Consider the following 20,296-nt stretch of genomic DNA (forward strand, 5'->3'; position numbering starts at 1 on the left):
CAACATTCAAATTATTTGTCAAAGGCATTCACAATGAATTTGAAACAACCATCAAGAGAGTTAGAAGTGACAATGGTAGTGAGTTCAAGAACACTAGAATTGATGAGTTGTGTGATGAATTTGGAATTAGACATCAATTCTTGGCCAAGTACACTCCACAATCAAATGGCCTTGTTGAGAGGAAGAATAGAACACTCATTGATATGGCAAGGTCTATGCTTAGTGAGTACAATGTGAGTCAATCTTTTTGGGCCGAAGCTATCAACATGGCTTGCTATTGTAGCAACCGCCTCTATTGTCACCCATTGAAAGAGAAGACACCATATGAGCTCTTGAATGGTAGAAAGCCCAACATTGCATATTTTCAAGTCTTTGGTTGCAAATGCTATATCTTGAAGAAAGGCACAAGATTGTGCAAGTTTGACAAGAAATGTGATGAAGGATTCCTACTTGGTTATTCCACTACAAGCAAAGCATATAGAGTTTGGAATTTAAATAGTGGTACTCTTGAGGAAGTTCATGATGTTGAATTTGATGAAACCAAGGGTTCACAAGTAGAGAATGAGAACTTGGAAGATGTTAGAGGCATTCAACTTTCAAATGGCATGAAGAACATGGATATTGGTGAATTGAGGCCTAGGCAAGTGAATGATGAAGAAGATGATCAAGTGCAAGTGCTCTCTAACTCAAATGTGCAAGATGATACAAATTAAGTTAGTACAAGTGGCTCTCATGACAATGAACAAGATCAAGTGACTATTACATTATCTCAACCCAATGATCAAGCAAGTGCAAGCAATCAAGTTCCAATCCTCCAACCAACCAATGTTGCAAGGGATCATCCTTTGGACACTATCATTGGTGATATTTCAAGAGGTGTACAAACAAGATCAAGATTGGCATCATTTTGTGAACACTTCTCATTTGTGTCATCCATTGAACCAAAGAAGATAGATGAAACTTTGAAGGATGTTGATTGGGTCAATGCTATGCATGAAGAGCTAAACAACTTCACAAGAAATCAAGTATGGGAGTTGGTAGAAAGACCAAAGGGACACAATGTGATTAGAACTAAATGGGTCTTTAGAAACAAGCAAGATCAAGATGGGATAGTAGTAAGGAATAAAGCAAGATTAGTAGCACAAGGCTATACACAAGTTGAAGGTCTTGACTTTGGTGAAACATATGCCCCGGTTGCTAGATTGGAAGCAATTAGAATCTTGCTAGCCTATGCTTGTGCCCACAACATCAAGCTCTCTATCAAATGGATGTTAAGAGTGCATTTCTCAATGGCTACATCAATGAAGAAGTATATGTTGAGCAACCTCCTGATTTTGAAGATGACAAGAAGCCCAACCACGTGTACAAGTTGAAGAAGGCATTGTATGGCTTGAAGCAAGCACCTAGAGCATGATATGAGAGATTGAGGGATTTCCTACTCTCTAAAGGGTTCACAATGGGCAAGGTTGACACCACTCTTTTCATCAAGAAGATTGGAAAAGATCTATTTGTGTTGCAAATATATGTTGATGATATCATATTTGGATCAACCAATCAAGAATTTTGTGATGAGTTTGGAAAGATGATGGCTAATGAGTTTGAGATGTCCATGATTGGAGAGTTGAGTTACTTCCTTGGGCTTCAAATCAAGCAATTGAAGAACGGTACTTTTATAAGTCAAGGCAAGTATATCAAGGACATGATCAAAAAATTTGGCATGTGTGATAGCAAAGTCATTAGCACACCAATGGGAACCAATGGCAACTTGGATAGTGATGCAAGTGGAAATATGGTGGATCAAAAGTTGTATCGGTCTATGACTAGAAGCCTACTCTATGTGACCACATCAAGGCCGGATGTCATATTTAGTGTATGCATGTGTGCAAGATTTCAAGCCTCACCAAGAGAAAGTCATTTGAAGGCTACAAAGAGGATATTGAGGTACTTGAAGCATACACCAAATGTTGGTTTGTGGTATCCCAAAGGAGCAAAGTTTGAGCTAGTTGGTTACTCTGACTCAGATTATGCGGGATGCAAGGTTAAAAGGAAGAGCACCTCGGGCACATGTCAATTGTTGGGAAGATCACTTGTTTCATGGTCATCAAAGAAGCAAAATAGTGTTGCATTATCAACCGCCGAAGTCGAATAAATATCCATCGGTAGTTGTTGTGCACAAGTACTTTGGATGAAGGCCACTTTGAGTGACTTTGGAATCAAGTTCAAGAAAGTGCCATTGATATGTGACAATGAGAGTGCAATCAAGTTGACCAACAATCCGGTTCAACATGCAAGAACAAAGCACATTGATGTCCGCCACTATTTCATAAGAGATCACCAATAAAAAGAGGACATTTGCATTGAGAGTGTAGGCACCAAAGATCAACTTGCTGATATATTCACCAAGCCATTGGATAAGAAAAGGTTTTGCAAGCTAAGGAATGAGTTGAACATATTGGATTTCTCAAATATGTGTTGATGCACTCCCCACTCATATGACATGCCTCTCCTTCGAGCAATCCATGGTAAAAGTTGATTGGCATGACATACATCTTTGCTAAGGACATGATTAGTGCATCTAGTCACATTTTCAATTTTATTAGGACCTTTCAAGTGGTTCTATTTTATTAGGCTCATTCATGAAAATCAAATGATTTTGATGTCTATATGGTATCACTATTGCTTCTATGCTTGACTTGATCTAGTGGTTGCATATGACATGTTTATGGGCTTGTAAACCTAGTGTTTTATCTAGAAAATGAGCTATAAGTGTCTAACTCAACATGGTACAAGATAACCCTTATTTGGAGATGTGAAGAAGCTTGTCCTTGGATCAAACCGAGTTAAATATCTTTGGCAAATAATCTAGATTGGACCAAATTTTGGAAAATGATCCTCACCCCATTGATTGACATTGATAATCTTGACCCTAAAGTAATACTATCTATATTTAGAACCTTTGTGGTCATTGATGACAAAGGGGGAGAGAAACAAACATAGTAGCAAAGATAGTGAAAAAGGGGAAGAAATATCATAATATCATAAAGGGAGAGAAACATAAAGATATCTTGATATATGACATAGGGGGAGAGATATGACAAAGGAAAGGGATCAACTAAAATTTTGAGCACACAAGTAGGGGGAGCAAGCTCATGAACTTAGATGGTGCATTTGAATGTGCATTTCATATGTTTGCTTGCATGGCACAAGTATTAAATTTCAACATCCATGCTTGTGTGATGTATGTTAGTTGTAAGATTAAATGATGAAATGAAATCACTAGATAACTTTCTTTTCCAAGTATTGTTTCCAAGTGGTATTGAGCTAACCATGGTGCTAAGGATGGTATATTGGTGCACTCCGATTGGTATCACGCTTCAAAGGTCCATCTTTTATACCTTAGCATCATTTGGTAGACATTGACTCCTATATTTCCTATCTAAGCATATGTGCAAGCTACAATCCAAACTCTTAGCACATATGTAGGGGGAGCAATTGCTACCATTTGGGGTTCATGAAACTTGTCCATATCCTTTTACACATGGTAAATATGCTTGGGCAAGCAACATAGATTCAATTGAATTTCAATTCATATCTTTGTGTAAGTGTTGTCATCAATTACAAAAAAGGGGGAGATTGAAAGCTCTAGTTTGGTTTTGGTGAATTGATGAAACCCTAAGTGCTAACCTAGTTCATCAAGTGATCATGAGATAGGTAGCACATTCCAAGTGGTGAAGCAAATGAAGATCATAACATGATGATGATCAAGTGCTTGGACTTGGAAAGAAGAAAGAGAAATACAAAAAGCTCAAGGCAAAGGTATAAACCATAGGAGTTGTTTTGTATTGGTGATCAAGACACTTAGAGAGTGTGATCACATTTAGGTTTGATAGCCGTACTAATAAGAGGGGTGAAACTCGTATCGGAATGCGGTTATCAAAGTGCCACTAGATGCTCTAACTCATTGCATATGCATTTAGGATCTAGTGGAGTGCTAACACCCTTGAGAATGTTTGTGAAAATATGCTAACACATGTGCACAAGGTGATAGACTTGGTGGTTGGCACATTTGAGCAAGGGTGAAGAAGATAGAGTCGAAGAGGAGTTAGTCGCGTTGGTTACAGAGTGATCGGACACGTCTGGTATGGTGACCGGACATGTCCGGTCGCCACATCGGACGTGTCCGGTGTGAATCAGAAAAAGCAGTATACGGCAGGACAGTCGATCGGACGCTGGCAGCGTCGGGTCCGATATCAGCGGACGCGTCTGGTCGGGCAAGGATGCTTATTGTACTCCACCATACGCTGCAGCTCAGCGTCCGGTCATTTTTTATTTAGCGTCCGGTGTGAGAAGAAGAAAGAGTGAGAAGAAGTTTGAGTAGGAAAGTAGTGTTAAAATCTTGAGAAAGAGAGGAAGAGGTGCTGCTAAATTTAAGCAAGAAAAATAGAATTTAAGAGTGGTAGTGCTGTCCAAATCAAGAGAGGAAATTAAAAAGAATTAGGGTGGAAGACATACCAAAATACTGATTAGAATATTCACTAGGCAATATTGGAGGACTAACCTCTAGACGTCTGACTTTTGGAACGGCTAACCACTAACATTTTTATTTTCCTAATCCCGTTCCATGAGTTGTGTTGTTTTTGTCTATTTTGCAGGAACATGAGAAAGATCGCCGGCAAACTCAAGCGGGCGATATCGTTCTGTTCAACAAGAAGTTCTTCATCCCAAGTAAGCACCGACATGGAGGTTGATCCTCCGTCACCCGCTATTGGAGCACCATCTTGATCAGCCCCCATGGAGAGGAATGTTCTTCTACAAGGAAAGCAGCTCAAGCTCTAGGATAATAGGGAGACAAACATCTACAAGAAGCTAAAGGACTTGGATTTTGTCCTCACCCCTGCCTTCGATCCAGCCCTACTTCAGTCCATAGGCATGGACTCTGAATTTAAACTTATTTTCAAGGTTGTAGGATGGGAGGATGCATGGGAAATAGATGAGTTAGGGTGCAAGCTTTTGACTATTGAATTTTTATGCACTTTACAAACCACCGACTTGGAAGTCTCATTTAGGTTCTTTGAGAAAGAATTTTCTTTTCCTTGGAACAACTTTAGTGAGCTTCTAGGATTTCCTACTCAGTGCACAATTGATGTAGACTCGGCTATACAAGATTTTAATAGGACAAAGTTTTGGAGAGAGATATCAAAAGAAATTGTTTGCTACCACCCTCGCACCAATGACATTCACCACCCTACTTTGCGGTTCATGCACAAATGTCTAGGATTTTCTCTTTTTCCTAGAAATGATTTCCGCACAGTAAGGAATGATGAACTTAAACTGCTCTATGCTATGGTTAAAAGAAAGAAGGTTTCACCTGTAAAATTCATGATGACACAGTGGGCAGAAATTCCTGGACTTAAGGGAAATGTTGGGTGCACTTCTTTGGTCACCCGCATAGCTAGAAATTTGGGTTTACTAGCAAACGCTTCTATTACATACATTGATAGTCCCCGATGGATTATTGATTATGGCTATTTTAATCTTGCACACATGTTAAAAAAGGGCAAGGATGGGAAAATAGTCATGATGTATATGGACTACATAAATGAATTTCTGTTACCAGACCAGAACCTTGGTCTATATGTGGTAGATTCGTTTGTCTTTGATTTGTAGAAAATAGAGCAAGCACCTCGCAGGAGTTCCTCTACAAGGATCACTCGCAACCTGCAGCCTTGGTATTGTGGAGACGACCCCATTCCAAAAGGCCCTGCCTTCACCAACTACATAGGATTTGATCAAGCAAGACCTTCCTAGGTTCACCTTCCTTAGCATGTATGTTAGGACAAGTTGGGATCTTCCTGTATGCACCAACCCGAGCATGCTGGGTGGGAGCAGCCTTCTCCACATCATTTAGAGAGTTCCTGGCAATAGGGCCCAAGTGGGCAATGGCAAGACGACAATTTTGACTATTACCAACAGTAGTCTTATGAGGAGGTCTCTAGTAGCCACCAAGGAGGACGCATGTTCTTCTCTACCCGTGGCTACCACGACCATCCCACAGGTTATCATGAGCAGTAGATGGAGTACGCTCATTTCGACACTAGCCTCACCACCATCGAGGAGAACCAACAGGAGATCTAGAACACTCTTCACCAACATTCCTAGTGGCAAGAAGAAGCAGGACAACGCCTCGTCGCCATCCAGCAACAACAGCAACAGGAGAATGACAACTGGAACTACTTGTTTGGCCATCTCCACATTAACCACCCGCCTCGCTGAAGGACCATACCAACACCCAGCTTCGGGAAGGAGCCCCCATTTACCTAAGGTAAGTTTTCTTTCTAGTATTTTATTATTTTCTTTAGTTTATTTAATTGTCGAATTTGTATTAGTTAAAAAAATGGTAAACTAAGAAAATAAAATGAAAATTTGCCTTTGTCTTTTATATATATATTACTATGGTATGAGAAAAAAATGATGGAAACCAAATAAAAAGAGTGTATATATTGTTTGCTTAAGGTGTGCTTTAGTTTGTTTTTAAGAGTCAATAAATAAATAAAGCTTGAAGATGAACTCACGTGATGGAAATGGTGAATAGTTGATCTATTGTAATTCCTTTCAAGTACCTAGTTTTTAGTCTTGAATTCTCCCAAGTTTTGGATGTGATTGATTTGACATGAGAATTTACTCTGAACTTGAAACTCGTGGGTACCAATGCTTGATCTAAGTCTAGGCAATTGACGGATATGATATGAGAAGGTCTGAGCTGTTGTTTATCTTGTTCCTAGTGATACTAAATTTCTGGAGATTTATCCTTTGAAAAATATGAAAATCCTACATGATGAGTTCCTTATATGACAAAGCTTGCATTCCTACCAGAGCCATATATGATATTTAGATTAGAAAAACTTTCACTCATATATGCTGCTTGTTTTGCATTGAGTTTAGTCAAGCTTTGTTGATGCCTTATGAGAGGTTTGTCTTGCTCTTAAAATCAAGATCACGTACACACCACCCACATATGCACTACTCCTACATTGGGGGTAGGCGCAAAAAACATGCTTTCCATCAAGATCCACCTAAAAATGTTTTACTCCTACACTAGGAGTAAACACCAAAAATATTCTTCATAGATATCCACCAAATAAATGCTCCAAGTTCTTTTTGCTATCTCTCAAAAGTTTTCATTCCAAACAAGAAGCATGGGGCTATGCAAAAGCTATTCATAAAAAAAGAGAGATGAAAAAATGGACAAGTGTCCGAGATATTGAAAACAATGGGTACTCAGATGCCCGCCTAGGAAAAAAGAAGATGAAGAAGATAGCCCATGTTTTCTTGCAAATATTTTCAAGTTTCAAAAGAGAGATATGTTTTCAAGGAGCATATTAGAATTAGGCTAGCTACCATATACATCCACCATATATTCCACACACATGCACATCTTGATCTAATTGTATGACTCAACTCTCTTTGGATCCGATGTTTGACTTTACAATTATGTATTGCAAGTATGCTCTTTCATGTTATCACACTTCCTATGAGCTCCATATAAGCATTAGTTGTAGGAAGAAAGGCATAACATCATTATTGCCTTGGTGAGGATCCATAAATACCACATATTTTGAGAGACTTGAGAGTGTCATATAGTAGAATCTCTAAGTTTTATTTTGAAAACTTACAAAAACTCTGGAATAATGGTTGAACAAAGAACATAAGACAGAGTGCTTGACTTGATTGCTTTGTCTTTCAATTGCTTAAGACCCAAGTGAAGGCCATGAGCCCCATAGATGAAGGTAATATGAGTAAGTTTGAAAGTTAGATCAGTTTGGTCTAATCCGGAGGAGAATTCTTGTTTGAATGCATGTGTACTTTTGAGGAGTTGTTACGACCCTAAATTTCAGATCCATGCTAAGTTTAGCTTTGCTAAGGGACTAGCAAAGGGTAAGCTTGGGGGAATTATTGATGGTAGTTACCGACCATTATAAACATCAATATAACCCAAGATAATATAAAGCTTACCGAAGTTAGAACTAGAAGACCCCTATGATCTCCTCTACGCTCCTATTATCTAGCCTTGATTATGAAATTGGGTTAAGTTAGATTTAGTTATTCTCACATGCGTTTCCTCGAGTTCGATATAAAACTAGTTTTACTCTCGGTGAAGTGCTACATCGGCATAATATCTGTGCACTTGCGGATTATTCTGTGTGCATTAATATATACCAACACCCGCATAGATCCACCAGCGAATGAGCTGCTACTATCACCAGCGTTGCCACTCGTGCTCACGCCGCCAGATCCAAAGGAAAATGTAATAAGGCCTTACTTGCATTGCCATCCCTTCTCCTTGAAACTCATCTCCTTACTAATGTTTATTGATGCAATTCCATGGCAGGGCATCCTCATCTCTTCGGCTAGTGGTGTCCTTCCAGATGAAGGAGGCCCCTAACATCAGGAACGGAGTGGACATCCTCTCAGATGATGTGCTTGCCGACATCTTCCGCTACCTTCCTGCTCGGTCCTTGTGCTGCTGCAAGTATGTCTATCGCTCCTAGAGGCGCGTCATCTCCAATTCTTATCAACATAAGAAGCTTTCATAGACTATCGTCGGCTTCTTCTATGTCAACTGATGGAAGGGCAATCGCAACTTCACCAGCATCACCGGTGAATGGCCCTCCTTGTCCTTCTTGCCCTTCCCCCTTATAAAAGTCCTAGTCTCAGATTGTTGCAGCGGCCTCATCCTTTGTTGGTGTGTTAGGCCTGATGGATTACGTCGCTATGTTGTCTGCAATCCGGCGATCCACAAATGGCATGTACTACCGCGTAGCTTCCGTTCTGTTGGTCAGGCTCGCTTAGGTTTTGACCCAACATCCTCGCACCATGTGATTGAATTTGTTGAGGTGGAGGGTGCGTGCGTAGGTGTGGAGATCTACTCATCTAAACTATAGCATGGATCTTTAAGGAATATAAATGTGATGAGCGTAGTATTCTTCTACGTTCAAAATCGAGAAGTGTTTTTCTTAATAGTTGTATGCACATGCTTGAGTACACTGCGATAGTTGCTGTGGATATGGAGGGAAAGACATGGAGGACAATTTCTAAACTAGGTGGTGCTAAAATGTCTATCCATCAAGCTTAGGGTCACATGTGTGTGTGATGTGCTAAATTTCGCAATAGGTCTTAGCTTTTAGTGTGGATACTTGAAGACTATTGTACTAATAACTAGAGTTTGAAGCATGTTGTGGACACGGAGGAACTGTTTGGATGCATGAATATTAAAGTTGGTTCTGAGCTTTGTGATGAGGAGTACAGAGTGATTACAATTCACCTAGAATGAAATTTCATTTTCCTTGTTGGGAAGGATAGAACATTGATTGCATATGCCATGGACCGTAGAAAGGTTCAAGTCATCCATGCCTATGTCATCCACTTTTGTAGATCAAGAGGGCGTTTCCATATGAAAAGGCCTTACTATCTTTCTTATGTTCCCTTGTTCATGGAGTCATTAGCAGAACAGTAAAGGTGCATTTCCTACATTTCGTCATCACGACAATCTTTGTTCAGGTAGGCAGTTGTTTTCATTCTATGTATGTATAGGCCAATTTTGGCTTGTTAACTAAAGGAATGGTATGTTCAATGTTATTAATTCTGCTGCTTTGTTCAGGTTGTGGATCAGAGATGAATAAGAGAGGTTCCATGATGCATTGGCTACCAATCCGAAGGATGCACTAATTATATTCATTTTGCCTTGCAAGCAGGAGCACCACATAGAAGGAGCACAAGTACTTCATTTCATTATGTAAGTATGTATACATCAGTACCTTTAGTATGCTCTATGTACAGCTTGTGTTAGGACATCAGTTGAGAAAGATGTTATGGTAGCGTCCATTGTTATTGTAAAAAGTACTCTTGTGTTGTGAACATGATTTATGGATGTAATGATTATATATCTGTACGCTTTGTGTTCATGAAGCTATTAAGGGCCCAGCTGAATTAGTAACTATTGTGAAACCGGATGAAATTCTGTCACCGTCGCTATACGTATGATGCACTAGGGATCAAAAGTATATCACCGCTAAATCCTTTAGTAACCCAACACCGACTAAATGATCATCAAAGGCGGATCGTGGTGCAAGGCGACGATGACCATGACCTTTGTACTGGCGGATCATACATTGACGCGACGGTGGTGTTAACCTCTACACAGGCGTCTCGGCCGTCGAACCGACAGTGAACCCGCACCGCTGATAGTCGGGTCGAAGTACAAGGCAACGGTGCTGGTGACCACTACACAGGCGGTTGATGTGCCCACACGATAGTTTTGATAGCCTCAACACAATCGGATCATTTGCCAATGCGACGGTGTTAGTGTACATCCACAGTCGGGTCGTGCTCCAATGCGACTGAAGTAAGGACCTAATCACGGACGGATCATAAGCCAATCAGTGGTGTTAATGTACACCACAGTCAGTCCCAGATGCCGACGGTGAAGGCTATGACCATCACTCTTGATAGCTTACTGCCGAGGCCAAAATTAGACTGTGATATAGGTTACGACACGGCTGTAAAAGGTGCGAGTGTAGTAGTGAATAGTCGGTGACCATTGAAAACAAAGGCACTAGGTAATTTTGATTAGTAACGCAAGAGACCCTAATAAGACAACTTCTAGATAGAGGTTTGAGGCCTAGGGTGACAAGAGCAAGCAATTCAATTCTAAGATAGTAAATTTCTCAAAGATCCACAATTGAATTGAGCTCAAGTGATCGATACCACACAAGATGACACACAGTGTTTTCCGGTGGTATCAATGACTTGCTGGTCACCCCTAGTCCATGTTGTGGTGAGTCCTTGGTCTACCGCTCTTCTATCAAGGTTCCAACCTGACAAGCAGTGGCAGAGCAGAAAATTTTAGGAGGCCAATAGATTTGCCCAGCTATGGTTCCTAAAGAAATTAATGGTCTACTTATTCAACTTAGCCCAAGCACATTGAAAAAGGCAAATCTTATAGGAACTCATGAGAAAACTTTTTTAAAATTTTTAAGCAAAGTAGAACATAGAAATTCTAATCACACACCCCTATTGCAAACCTAATCACAACCCTTTAGCAATCCCTAATCACACCACCTGCTACGACCACCTAATCACAACTCCCACAACAACCAATAATCAATGACCCTAATCACAACACATGTTGCAAATGCTAAATACAAGCATCTACTATAGGAGAGTTCATGGAGAAGGAAACTAAAAGTTGCAAGTTCAACAGAAGGAAGTGCTAGAACATGGAACCCTAACCACAATCCCATGTTGCAACCCTTATTTACAAACCCTGCCGCAACCCCTAATCATAATCCTCTGTACCATATATAATCATAGCCCTTGCTTTGACCACTAAATATAGGGCCAGACATGTGGGGGTCATGTAGAAGGGAATAAAAGGTTGTGAGCTCAGTAGAAGGAAGGAACAAAACCTAGAATTCCGAAACCACAAACCCTCCTACAACCCCCTAAACACAACCCATGTAGCAACCTCTAGTCACAACCCGTGATGCAATCCCTAGTCATAATCCCTATTGTGACACCTAAATATAAGGGCCAAGTATTTGAGGGTCCTTGCAGAAAGGAACTATAAGTTGAAATTTCAATAGATGGAAGGGCCGGAACCTATAACCTTAATCACAACTCTATTGTAACCCATAATGACAAATCCTTGCAAACTACTAGACAATAGTGTCTAAATAGAAAAATTCTCCCGTCCTGTTAAATTCCATAGCTAGCTCTTCAGAAAGGGACAGATTGACAGAGTAAGCCCTTGTTTAGTTGGACCCCAAAATCCAAAAAGTTGCTACAGTGCCTGTCACATCGAATGTTTGCGGCTCGTGTATGGAGCATTAAATGTAGACGAAAAGAAAAACTAATTGCACAGTTTGGTGGGAAATTGCGAGACGAACGTTTTAAGCCTAATTAGTCAATGTTTGGACACTATTTGCCAAATAAAAACGAAGATGCTACAGTAGCCCAAAATCCAAATTTCGTGAACTAAACAAGGGCTAAACATGCAACTGGTTGCGCTATAGTGCGAACGTGTGACCCTACCCCACTGCCGCCTCCCACCACCGTCCGTGACCGCTAGCGACACGCCGCCTCGTTGCAAAAATTCGTTATCCACCCTCGCTCGTCGACCTTGCCCTTCGCTAATCCGTCGCTGACAAGCCTTCCCACCTCTACTTTGCCCAAACGCCGCCTCCAACTATAGTGGTTGGCGGTGCTCCGCCCCTCCCCCACCCACCCACCATACCACACTGGTACCCATTGTCAGGTCAACCTGTCACCAGAGATCTGGGGTCGGGATGAAGAAACATCCACTAAGCCCTTGTTTAGTTCGTGAAATTTGGAATTTGGGGCTACTGTAGCACCTTCGTTTTTATTTGACAAATAGTGTCCAAACATTGACTAATTAGGCTTAAAACGTTCGTCTCGCAATTTCCCACCAAACTGTGCAATTAGTTTTTCTTTTTGTCTACATTTAATGCTCCATGCACGGGCCGCAAACATTCGATGTGACAGGTACTGTAGCAACTTTTTAGACTTTGGGGTCCAACTAAACAAGGGCTAAACCTCTAGCAGAGGCGGCACAGTCGTCGCGTGGTTGTGTGGTTGCGCAATGGGTTGCCAATCAGAGTTTGCCTTTAAAAAGTTCAGCTCAACCCCAAACACAGTTTGCGCAATAATTAGAGCTAATATAAAACTTGTCTAGCTCCCCTTTAAACTATTAATTTTATGGATATCAGGTAGAGATGTTGCATAAGTTTGCAAGTGCCTAAAAGTTACGTTGTACTAGAGGGGAATCCTAAAATAAACCACAAAGCGTCTAGAACAACTAGGCAGCTACTAGAAATGGTAATTTTCAAAAAGGAAGATCGTCACATTGCTAACATCTTTGTGACATGATGATCTGTGACATGATGAATACTCCGAAGATATGGCCTTGTTTAGTTCAAAAAGATTTCCCAAAAAGTGCTACAGTAGCCATCACATCGAATCTTGCGATACGTGCATGGAACATTAAATGTAGACGAAAAAAAACTAATTGCACAATTTGGTTAGAAATCACGAGACAAACGTTTTGAGCCTAATTAGTCCATGATTAAATACTAATTGCCAAATAAAAATGAAAGTGCTACAGTAGCCAAATTCTTAAATTTCACCCAACTAAACTAGGCCTATGCACGCAAGTTTATACGTTCAGGACTTAGGGCCTATTTGGTTCGCCCAGTAGCTAATAAATTTAGTAGCTTTTAGTCACTTTAGTAACTTTTTAACCAAACACTATGACTAAAAGCTACTAAAAGAGCTTTAGTTATCTCTGGTAACTTTAGAGTTACTAAAAGTGACTAAACTATTTAGTAGCTAGCTAATAAAGTTTAGTAGCTCGAACCAAATACCCCTTTATTGTGTCGAAGACTCGATACTGAACATTGATAAGAGAAACACCTGGAATTGATAGAAATTCACAGCAATCAAATTCGATTGAGAGTTCTTCAATTCAATACCATGTGGGCACCAGCATGTGCTGCAAAGCGAGCGGTTTCCGTTGCTTGCGAGCCGGACCGAACGGAGTGTTCGTGCAGGCCGTCAACCCTCTACGGCACGCAGAGGCAGGTTTAAATGCCAACCTTCGGTAGTAGGTAGTTGTTGTAGTACTGCACTGCACATGAAGGTTTATACTAAATGCTAACCACCTTGCTCAGCTCGTAACTCCTTTGATGAACACGAGTGAGATGCCGAGCTGTGCACCTCAACATCTAGGGAGCCGCAAGGTATGCTGTACGCATGCACTGCCTCAATGCCAAAGTACCACAATAACACTTTCGCTATTATTTGACAATTAATATCCAATCATAATCTAATTAAGCTTAAAAAATTCGTCGCGTGAATTTCATCTAAACTATATAATTAATTTTATTTTTTATTTATATTTAATGCTTCGTGTGACAGAGAATCTTTAAAAATTTTGCAAAATTTTAGAAACTAAACAGGCCTGGGCCTCTGAAGCCTTGCTCCAACCTCCAACACGCACCTCACAAGTTTCCACCCAAAAAAAAAACGCCTCACAGGCGACCAATTTCAACAAAACATGACCAAATTGACGGATCATGAACGTGTAAGTAGCAAACAAAGCTAGATCTTCAGAATTGTCTCTGTACCTTGTCCCTGACCCATTGTGAGGGTCAGGACCCAAGATCTGAAGAGACGAGGGCGCAGCAACTAGAATTGCATCATTCCAGCAAACAAACTGGCAATGCAATCCTCTGATACATATACATATACATAGAGGAAACGGGCAACGAAGCAGTGATCGATACGAGCATAAATAAACTGGATAGATCAGAGACGTGTTGTCAATCAATCCAAAACCAAACTGTGGCAGCACCAGCGCACAGTCATGAATTCTGGATCCAGGGACGCCGTTTATTCCCGCATCATCCACAACCATTGCACATACACAGCGGAGGAAACCTGAATCAACTCACAGAGTCACCGCCGGATCTCGCGGCGCCGCTGCCAGATCGAGCAGCCCACACGCAGCCGCCGGCGCCGGAAGCTAAGCAGATCAGTTGGCGGCGGCGGCGGCGGCGGCCTCCTCCTCGGCCGCGGGCTTGAGCTGGAAGGCGGTGACGGGGAAGGCGCGGCCGAGCCCCGCGGGGGTGCGGAACACGATCTTGGTGCCGGAGGGGCTGAGGACGATCTCGGAGAGGGTGACCCAGATGAGGAGCTCCTTGCTCTTGACCCCGGCGAGGTTGTGCATCCGGCCGGGCTCCACGAACGCCGTCACCTCCTTGTCGTACCACACCTGCTTGCCGATGGAGTCGAAGGTGTGGGTCACGCCGGCGGCCTGGCGCAGCCACACGAAGCCCGTGGAGCGGTTGTACCCCACCTCGTCGAGGGAGGGCAGCGGGAGGAGACCGTCGGGGAGGCCCAACTCCACCATGAACTCGCGGGACTTGCGCTCGCACAGCTCGTGCCCGGCGTGCACCTCCGCGCCCGAACGGTGGTCCTCGACCAGCTGCGACGACATCTCCGCGAGGGAGCAGGTGGTTTCTTGCTTCTTCCTCTGGCTTGCCTGTTTGGCTTGGTTTTCTTGGATTGGATGCTTGCGGAGAACATTGGGGAAGCAGGAGCAAGCCCGGTGGCGTGTTTTATAAGCGGAAGGCCGGACGGGGAAAAGGGAACTCCGTTTCAACTGGGCAAACGTGTTTGCGGGCGAACGGAGACGGGATCACGGGAGGACTAATCATCAGAGATTGGGTGCGTTACTGATGCCGGGAGTGCTCAAAAGTAGGAGCACTAGATCTGATTGCTATGAATCGACGGTCCAAATTAACAAGAAGGATTTCAGTCCCTCCATCCCCAGAAAAATATATAATTCTGTCCTTTTTCAAGAACATGCGCCGGAGCGCAAGTTTTTCATTAAGTGGACAATAGAATTTTGTCTTTGAATCTGAACAAAGCTTGTCCAGATGCAAAAGAATACAATTATAGTTTTGTCATTAATCAAACTATCTAAATTTTAGTTAAGTTTATATTAATATTATCCTATGAACACCAAATATGTATATATTATAAAAATATATTTTATAATGGCTCTAACAATACTTACTGATTACAACAAACGGCTGACAAGAGTCATTATAGTTAACAATAGTCTTACCTTAAAGCGTTGTCATCTCCTTCTCCTATTTCATCAGATAGAGTCTTGGCTATCCAAAAAAATTATATTTTTCACACCATTATTTTTTTTCTCGAATACCCAAAAGATTTGTGTATCATTGTAATTAAGAAGAAGAGTTTAACTATACAAACGATGAGCGCCCAAGAAGGTCTACTTGACCATCCTAGTATACAAATTCAAATTTTGATATTACATAAATGGTACACAACCAAGCTGCAGTCGGCGCGCTCCTACTCCGCCATCCGAGAAGAGCGCACCGGGGTACGAGCGGCTCTTCTACCAGCCCTATTGTTGGTCGTCGGAAACAACTCGTCCAGAGCTGCAACTTGGCTCGACGTCAAGTTCCCTGTGAAGATAGCATCATATGCTCGCTTGGACGTGGATGAAGTTGGTGTCACCTGTGACAGGGTGCCCATCCTTTGCCTGAGGAGTACCTCGCCCCTCTTGGAGGTCGGTATGTGCGCCAGCGGTTGAGCGGCAATCCATCTACTCCTGTTTGGCTAGGAATTTTTGGTTGCGAGCATCTGCCTTGGTGGAGTGGCAATTAAGGATGACCTTCGCTTGAATTGCACCTCCTCGGTAAACCGTGCGAGGCACCGAGCGGCCTCACGCGGTGTGGGCGTTGCATCGTTGTTCGGTTGGCCACCCTTCGTTGGCGTAGGAGGGTAAGGTGTGGCTTGGTCGTCTGGATGGCCATCCTGCGTCGGCGTAGAACCCGCCATATGCTTGGGCGGCTCTAACCCAGGTGGCCAGACCTCACCATCCTCTCCTGGCGCCTCAGCACCTGCGACAAACGGGTCGTCCCATATGTGGAGCCGTGCCCTGCACATGGGACAACGGAGACGAGTCCGTTGTGCACTGAGGAGCCATCACTAGAGTACGGGAGTCCACCAACGAAGCTTGAACCTTCTGAGAAGCGGTTGTTGTAGCCTGTAGGCACCCAGGTGCTGGTGTGACTGCTTGTCGGCTCGCGACGAGCAAGGCGGCAAGCTTGCCCAGCATCAGGTCGACCGAGGCGACCCAAGCGGGAGGCCCTACGCCCTCGCATAGCGCCTCCACTACGGATCTGGCTCGAGGAAGCGGCGTGCGACACTTGAAGCAGTGGCGTTGTCGGCGTCGTCGGCAAGCGCGCCCATACTAATTTCCGATGCCGGCTCACCCTGTCTCTGGCTTGGATGGATGCCGTCGGCGCCTCCCGCGGCATTATTGATTATATATATTCTAATAGTCTTGACTAATAGACATAAAAAAAGAACAATTTACTCTTCCTCTTTTTTGAAACTAATTTACTCTTCCTCCTCTTAGTTAGACACAAATTTATTTGCTCCCTTTTATGCCCCCTAACCAAGCAAAACTTTCCAGCGAGCAAAACTTGGCCTTGTTCCAATTCACGGGTTAAAAAACGGGATGTGCAAAAACCAAAATCATGGGAGTACCGTGCAGCAGGTTAGGCGACATGCCGGTCACTGCCCTCCCTGACACCGCCATTGCCGCCGCTCCCCCTGCCGGAGACCTCGACGACTCCACCACCTCGCTCTCCTCGTCATGCGTGAGATGCGCCGCATCTTGCTGCTCCCTTATTTCGAACTTTCGGATCTACGGGTCTCCACTTCACCGATTTGCGGCCATCGACCCTGTCCCATCCTCCGCTACAGGGCGTGCGATCCTCCAAGGAGCCACGCTGTCGGCGTGCCTCCTTCCTAAGATCCCCCTTGTCGTCGCCCCTTCCCCTATGACATGCCTGGTTGCCTGCTCCTATGTGTTATGCACTAGCAGGGCGAGGCTGCCGACTTATGCCCGATGCGGAGACTACGATGGTCGGAGGCATGAAGGAGCACGACCATGCACGACGAAGGCCGCTCGGACTCAGCGCCCTGTTCGCTTGGCTTATAAGCCGTACTTTTTCAGCCAACGAACAGTATTTTTCTCTCACAACAAATCAGCCAACAGTAGTTTCAGTCATGGCTTATTAGCCAAGCTAACAGGACGCAGAACCATGGCCACTGGCCAACCCAGCCCGGGGCAAGCATCGCGGTTGCAAGCGGACATCTGTCTTGAGGGCTCGCAACCTGCAAGCCAAGGGCTGCGCGACCGCCCAATTTGCGCTTGGCACATGGTGATGCATGAGGGAATGCACGGAGGGAGGGCTCTCTTGAGAGGGGCACCAGTGATGATGCCTGGGCATGGCCCTGCCCCGGAGCGCTCATGGCCAGGGAGCCTTGCGGCAGTCTGACCTGTTAGACTATTCTAATCACAAGGTCATAGATCTAGCCGGGTACCTCTTATAAATGAATTGCATGTCCTAGTACATGAACTAGATAGAGATTATAGGGAGGAGTAGTGCTAGGTTACCGACCATCGTAGACCTTCGATCCAGAGGTGTCTGCCATGGGTGTTGCGTCGGTGTCTGCGCTAGGGCAGCGACGGTCGGTGAAGACAATGTTAGTGATGAGCAGTGGTGGCCGGCGGTGAAGACCGATGGTCGCGCAGTGTAGTGGTGGAGGTGCTTCTCGTCACTGGCTGCGCCCCTCACTAGATCGGGTTTAGGGTTTGTCGGTGGGGAGCTCGGCTCAAGCAAACCTCGTGCGTAGAGCCGCCGGCCCCCACATCTATTTATTGCGTAGTGTGACAGGGGCCCTCCAGCCATAGTGGGCTAGGCGTCCCCGATCAAGGCGTTGATCAAAGGCCCAACTGGGCCGTTGGGCCCAGTTTGGGATTAGAGATCAATCTAATAATCTCCCCCTTGATCTCCTACCATCTTTCAATTTCATATCATTTACTTTTGTTCATTCCATTACAGATTAGCGCATAGAGCATGTTTCATCGTCACGGTCAATTGCCAATAGATTTAATAGCTACAACACACCACTCTGTTCTAAAATAGATACTTAACTTTGGGCCTTCTTTTGTCCAGGAATTATAGGCTTTCCCTTAAACCCATGCCAGCTACATATTCTCTAAACACATTGGGTGGTAAGCCTTTTGTAAGCGGATCTGTGAGCATCTTTTTGGTACTTATATGCTCAAGACTTATGACATGATCCCAGACTTTATCTTTCACAACATAATACTTTATGTCAATGTGTTTGGCAGCACCACTTGACTTATTGTTGTGAGCATACTGTACTGTCGTATTATTATCGCAGTATAACTTAAGTGGTCTATAGATGTCGTCAACCACCTTCAAAACGGGTATGAACTTTTTTAGCCAGTTCACCTGCCCCGTTGCCTCATAACACGCTACAAACTCAGCATACATTGTGGATGATGTAGTGACGGTTTGCTTTGAGCTTTTCCATAAAATAGGTCCCCCTACGAGAGTGAATATATATCCAGACGTGGATTTTCTATCATCTCCCGCATAATCATAATCTGAATATCCCACTATATGGAGTGAATCAGATCTTCTATACATCATCATGAGGCTTTTCATTCCTTGCAAATAATGCAAGACTTTCTTTACTAATTTTTAGTGTTCTATTCCAGGATTGCTCTGGAATCTACCAAGTAACCCGGTAACAAATGCCAAGTCAGGGCGCGTACATACTTGAGCATATTGCAAGCTTCCAACAGCTGAAGCATATGGAACCGCTTTCATTTGATCGATCTCATATTGGTTCCTAGGGCATTGAAAATCTCTATATCTGTCACCCTTGACTATAGGAGCAGGTGAGGGACTACATTTGTGCATACTGAATTTCTTTAAGATGTTTTCTATGTATGCCTTTTGTGACAGTCCTAATATCCCTTTACTTCTATCTTGGTGAATCTCGATCTCTAGAATGAATAAAGCTTTACCAAGATCTTTCATATCAAATTTTGAGGACAAAACCTTCTTTGTCTCTAGTAGTAGACTGACATCACTACTAGCAAGTAAGATATCATCCACATATAGGACAAGGAAGATAAACTTCCCATTCTTAAACTTTGCATATACACAATTGTCCTCAACATTCTCTTTAAACCCAAAATTCCTTATTGTCTGATCAAACTTCAAGTACCACTGTCTTGAAGCATGTTTTAATCCATAAATGGATTTCTTTAGGCAGCATCCCATTCGTTCTTTTCCTTCCATGACAAAACCTTTCGGTTGTGCCATGTAAATTTTTTTCTCTAAGTCCCCGTTGAGAAATGTCGTCTTTATATCCATCTGATGTAATTCTAAATCGTAATGTGCCACTAATGCCACCATGATTCTAAAGGAATCCTTATATGAGACTGGAGAAAAGGTCTCATTGTAATCAATCACTTCTCTTTGTGTAAAATCTTTTGCCACAAGTCATGCTTTATATCTCTCTATATTCCCTTGAGAGTCAAGTTTTGTTTTGTAGACCCATTTACAACCTACTATTTTGGCTCCTTTAGGAATTATTTCCAAGTCCCAAACTTTATTGGAATTCATAGATTTCATTTCATCTTCCATGGCCTCAAGCCACTTTGATGAATGATCACTTCTCATGGCTTCTTCAAATAAGGTGGGATCAACCTCCATTTGAAATTCCTCAGTGTTGTATACTTTATAGTCAGTAGGAATAACTGATTTTCTAACTCTTTGAGACCTTCTAGGGG

At 43.1% G+C, this 20,296-nt stretch overlaps 1 protein-coding gene across 1 annotated transcript; it reads right to left on the reverse strand.

Moving 5' to 3' along the window:
• Window positions 1-14,337: 14,337 nt before the first annotated feature.
• Window positions 14,338-15,089, reverse strand: LOC136520941 (uncharacterized). The gene has a single exon (XM_066514632.1). It carries the CDS (start codon window positions 15,071-15,073, stop codon window positions 14,609-14,611), a length of 465 nt encoding a protein of 154 aa, XP_066370729.1. The 5' UTR covers window positions 15,074-15,089; the 3' UTR covers window positions 14,338-14,608.
• Between the last annotated feature and the right edge of the window lie 5,207 nt (window positions 15,090-20,296).

Source organism: Miscanthus floridulus, chromosome 18 (genome assembly GCF_019320115.1).
Source record: "Miscanthus floridulus cultivar M001 chromosome 18, ASM1932011v1, whole genome shotgun sequence".
In the NCBI taxonomy this organism is placed as follows: domain Eukaryota; kingdom Viridiplantae; phylum Streptophyta; class Magnoliopsida; order Poales; family Poaceae; genus Miscanthus; species Miscanthus floridulus.

What these genes read in the sequence shown, in the direction of transcription:
- LOC136520941 (XM_066514632.1), bottom strand. Translation starts at nt 15,073, where the DNA reads ATGTCGTCGCAGCTGGTCGAGGACCACCGTTCGGGCGCGGAGGTGCAC.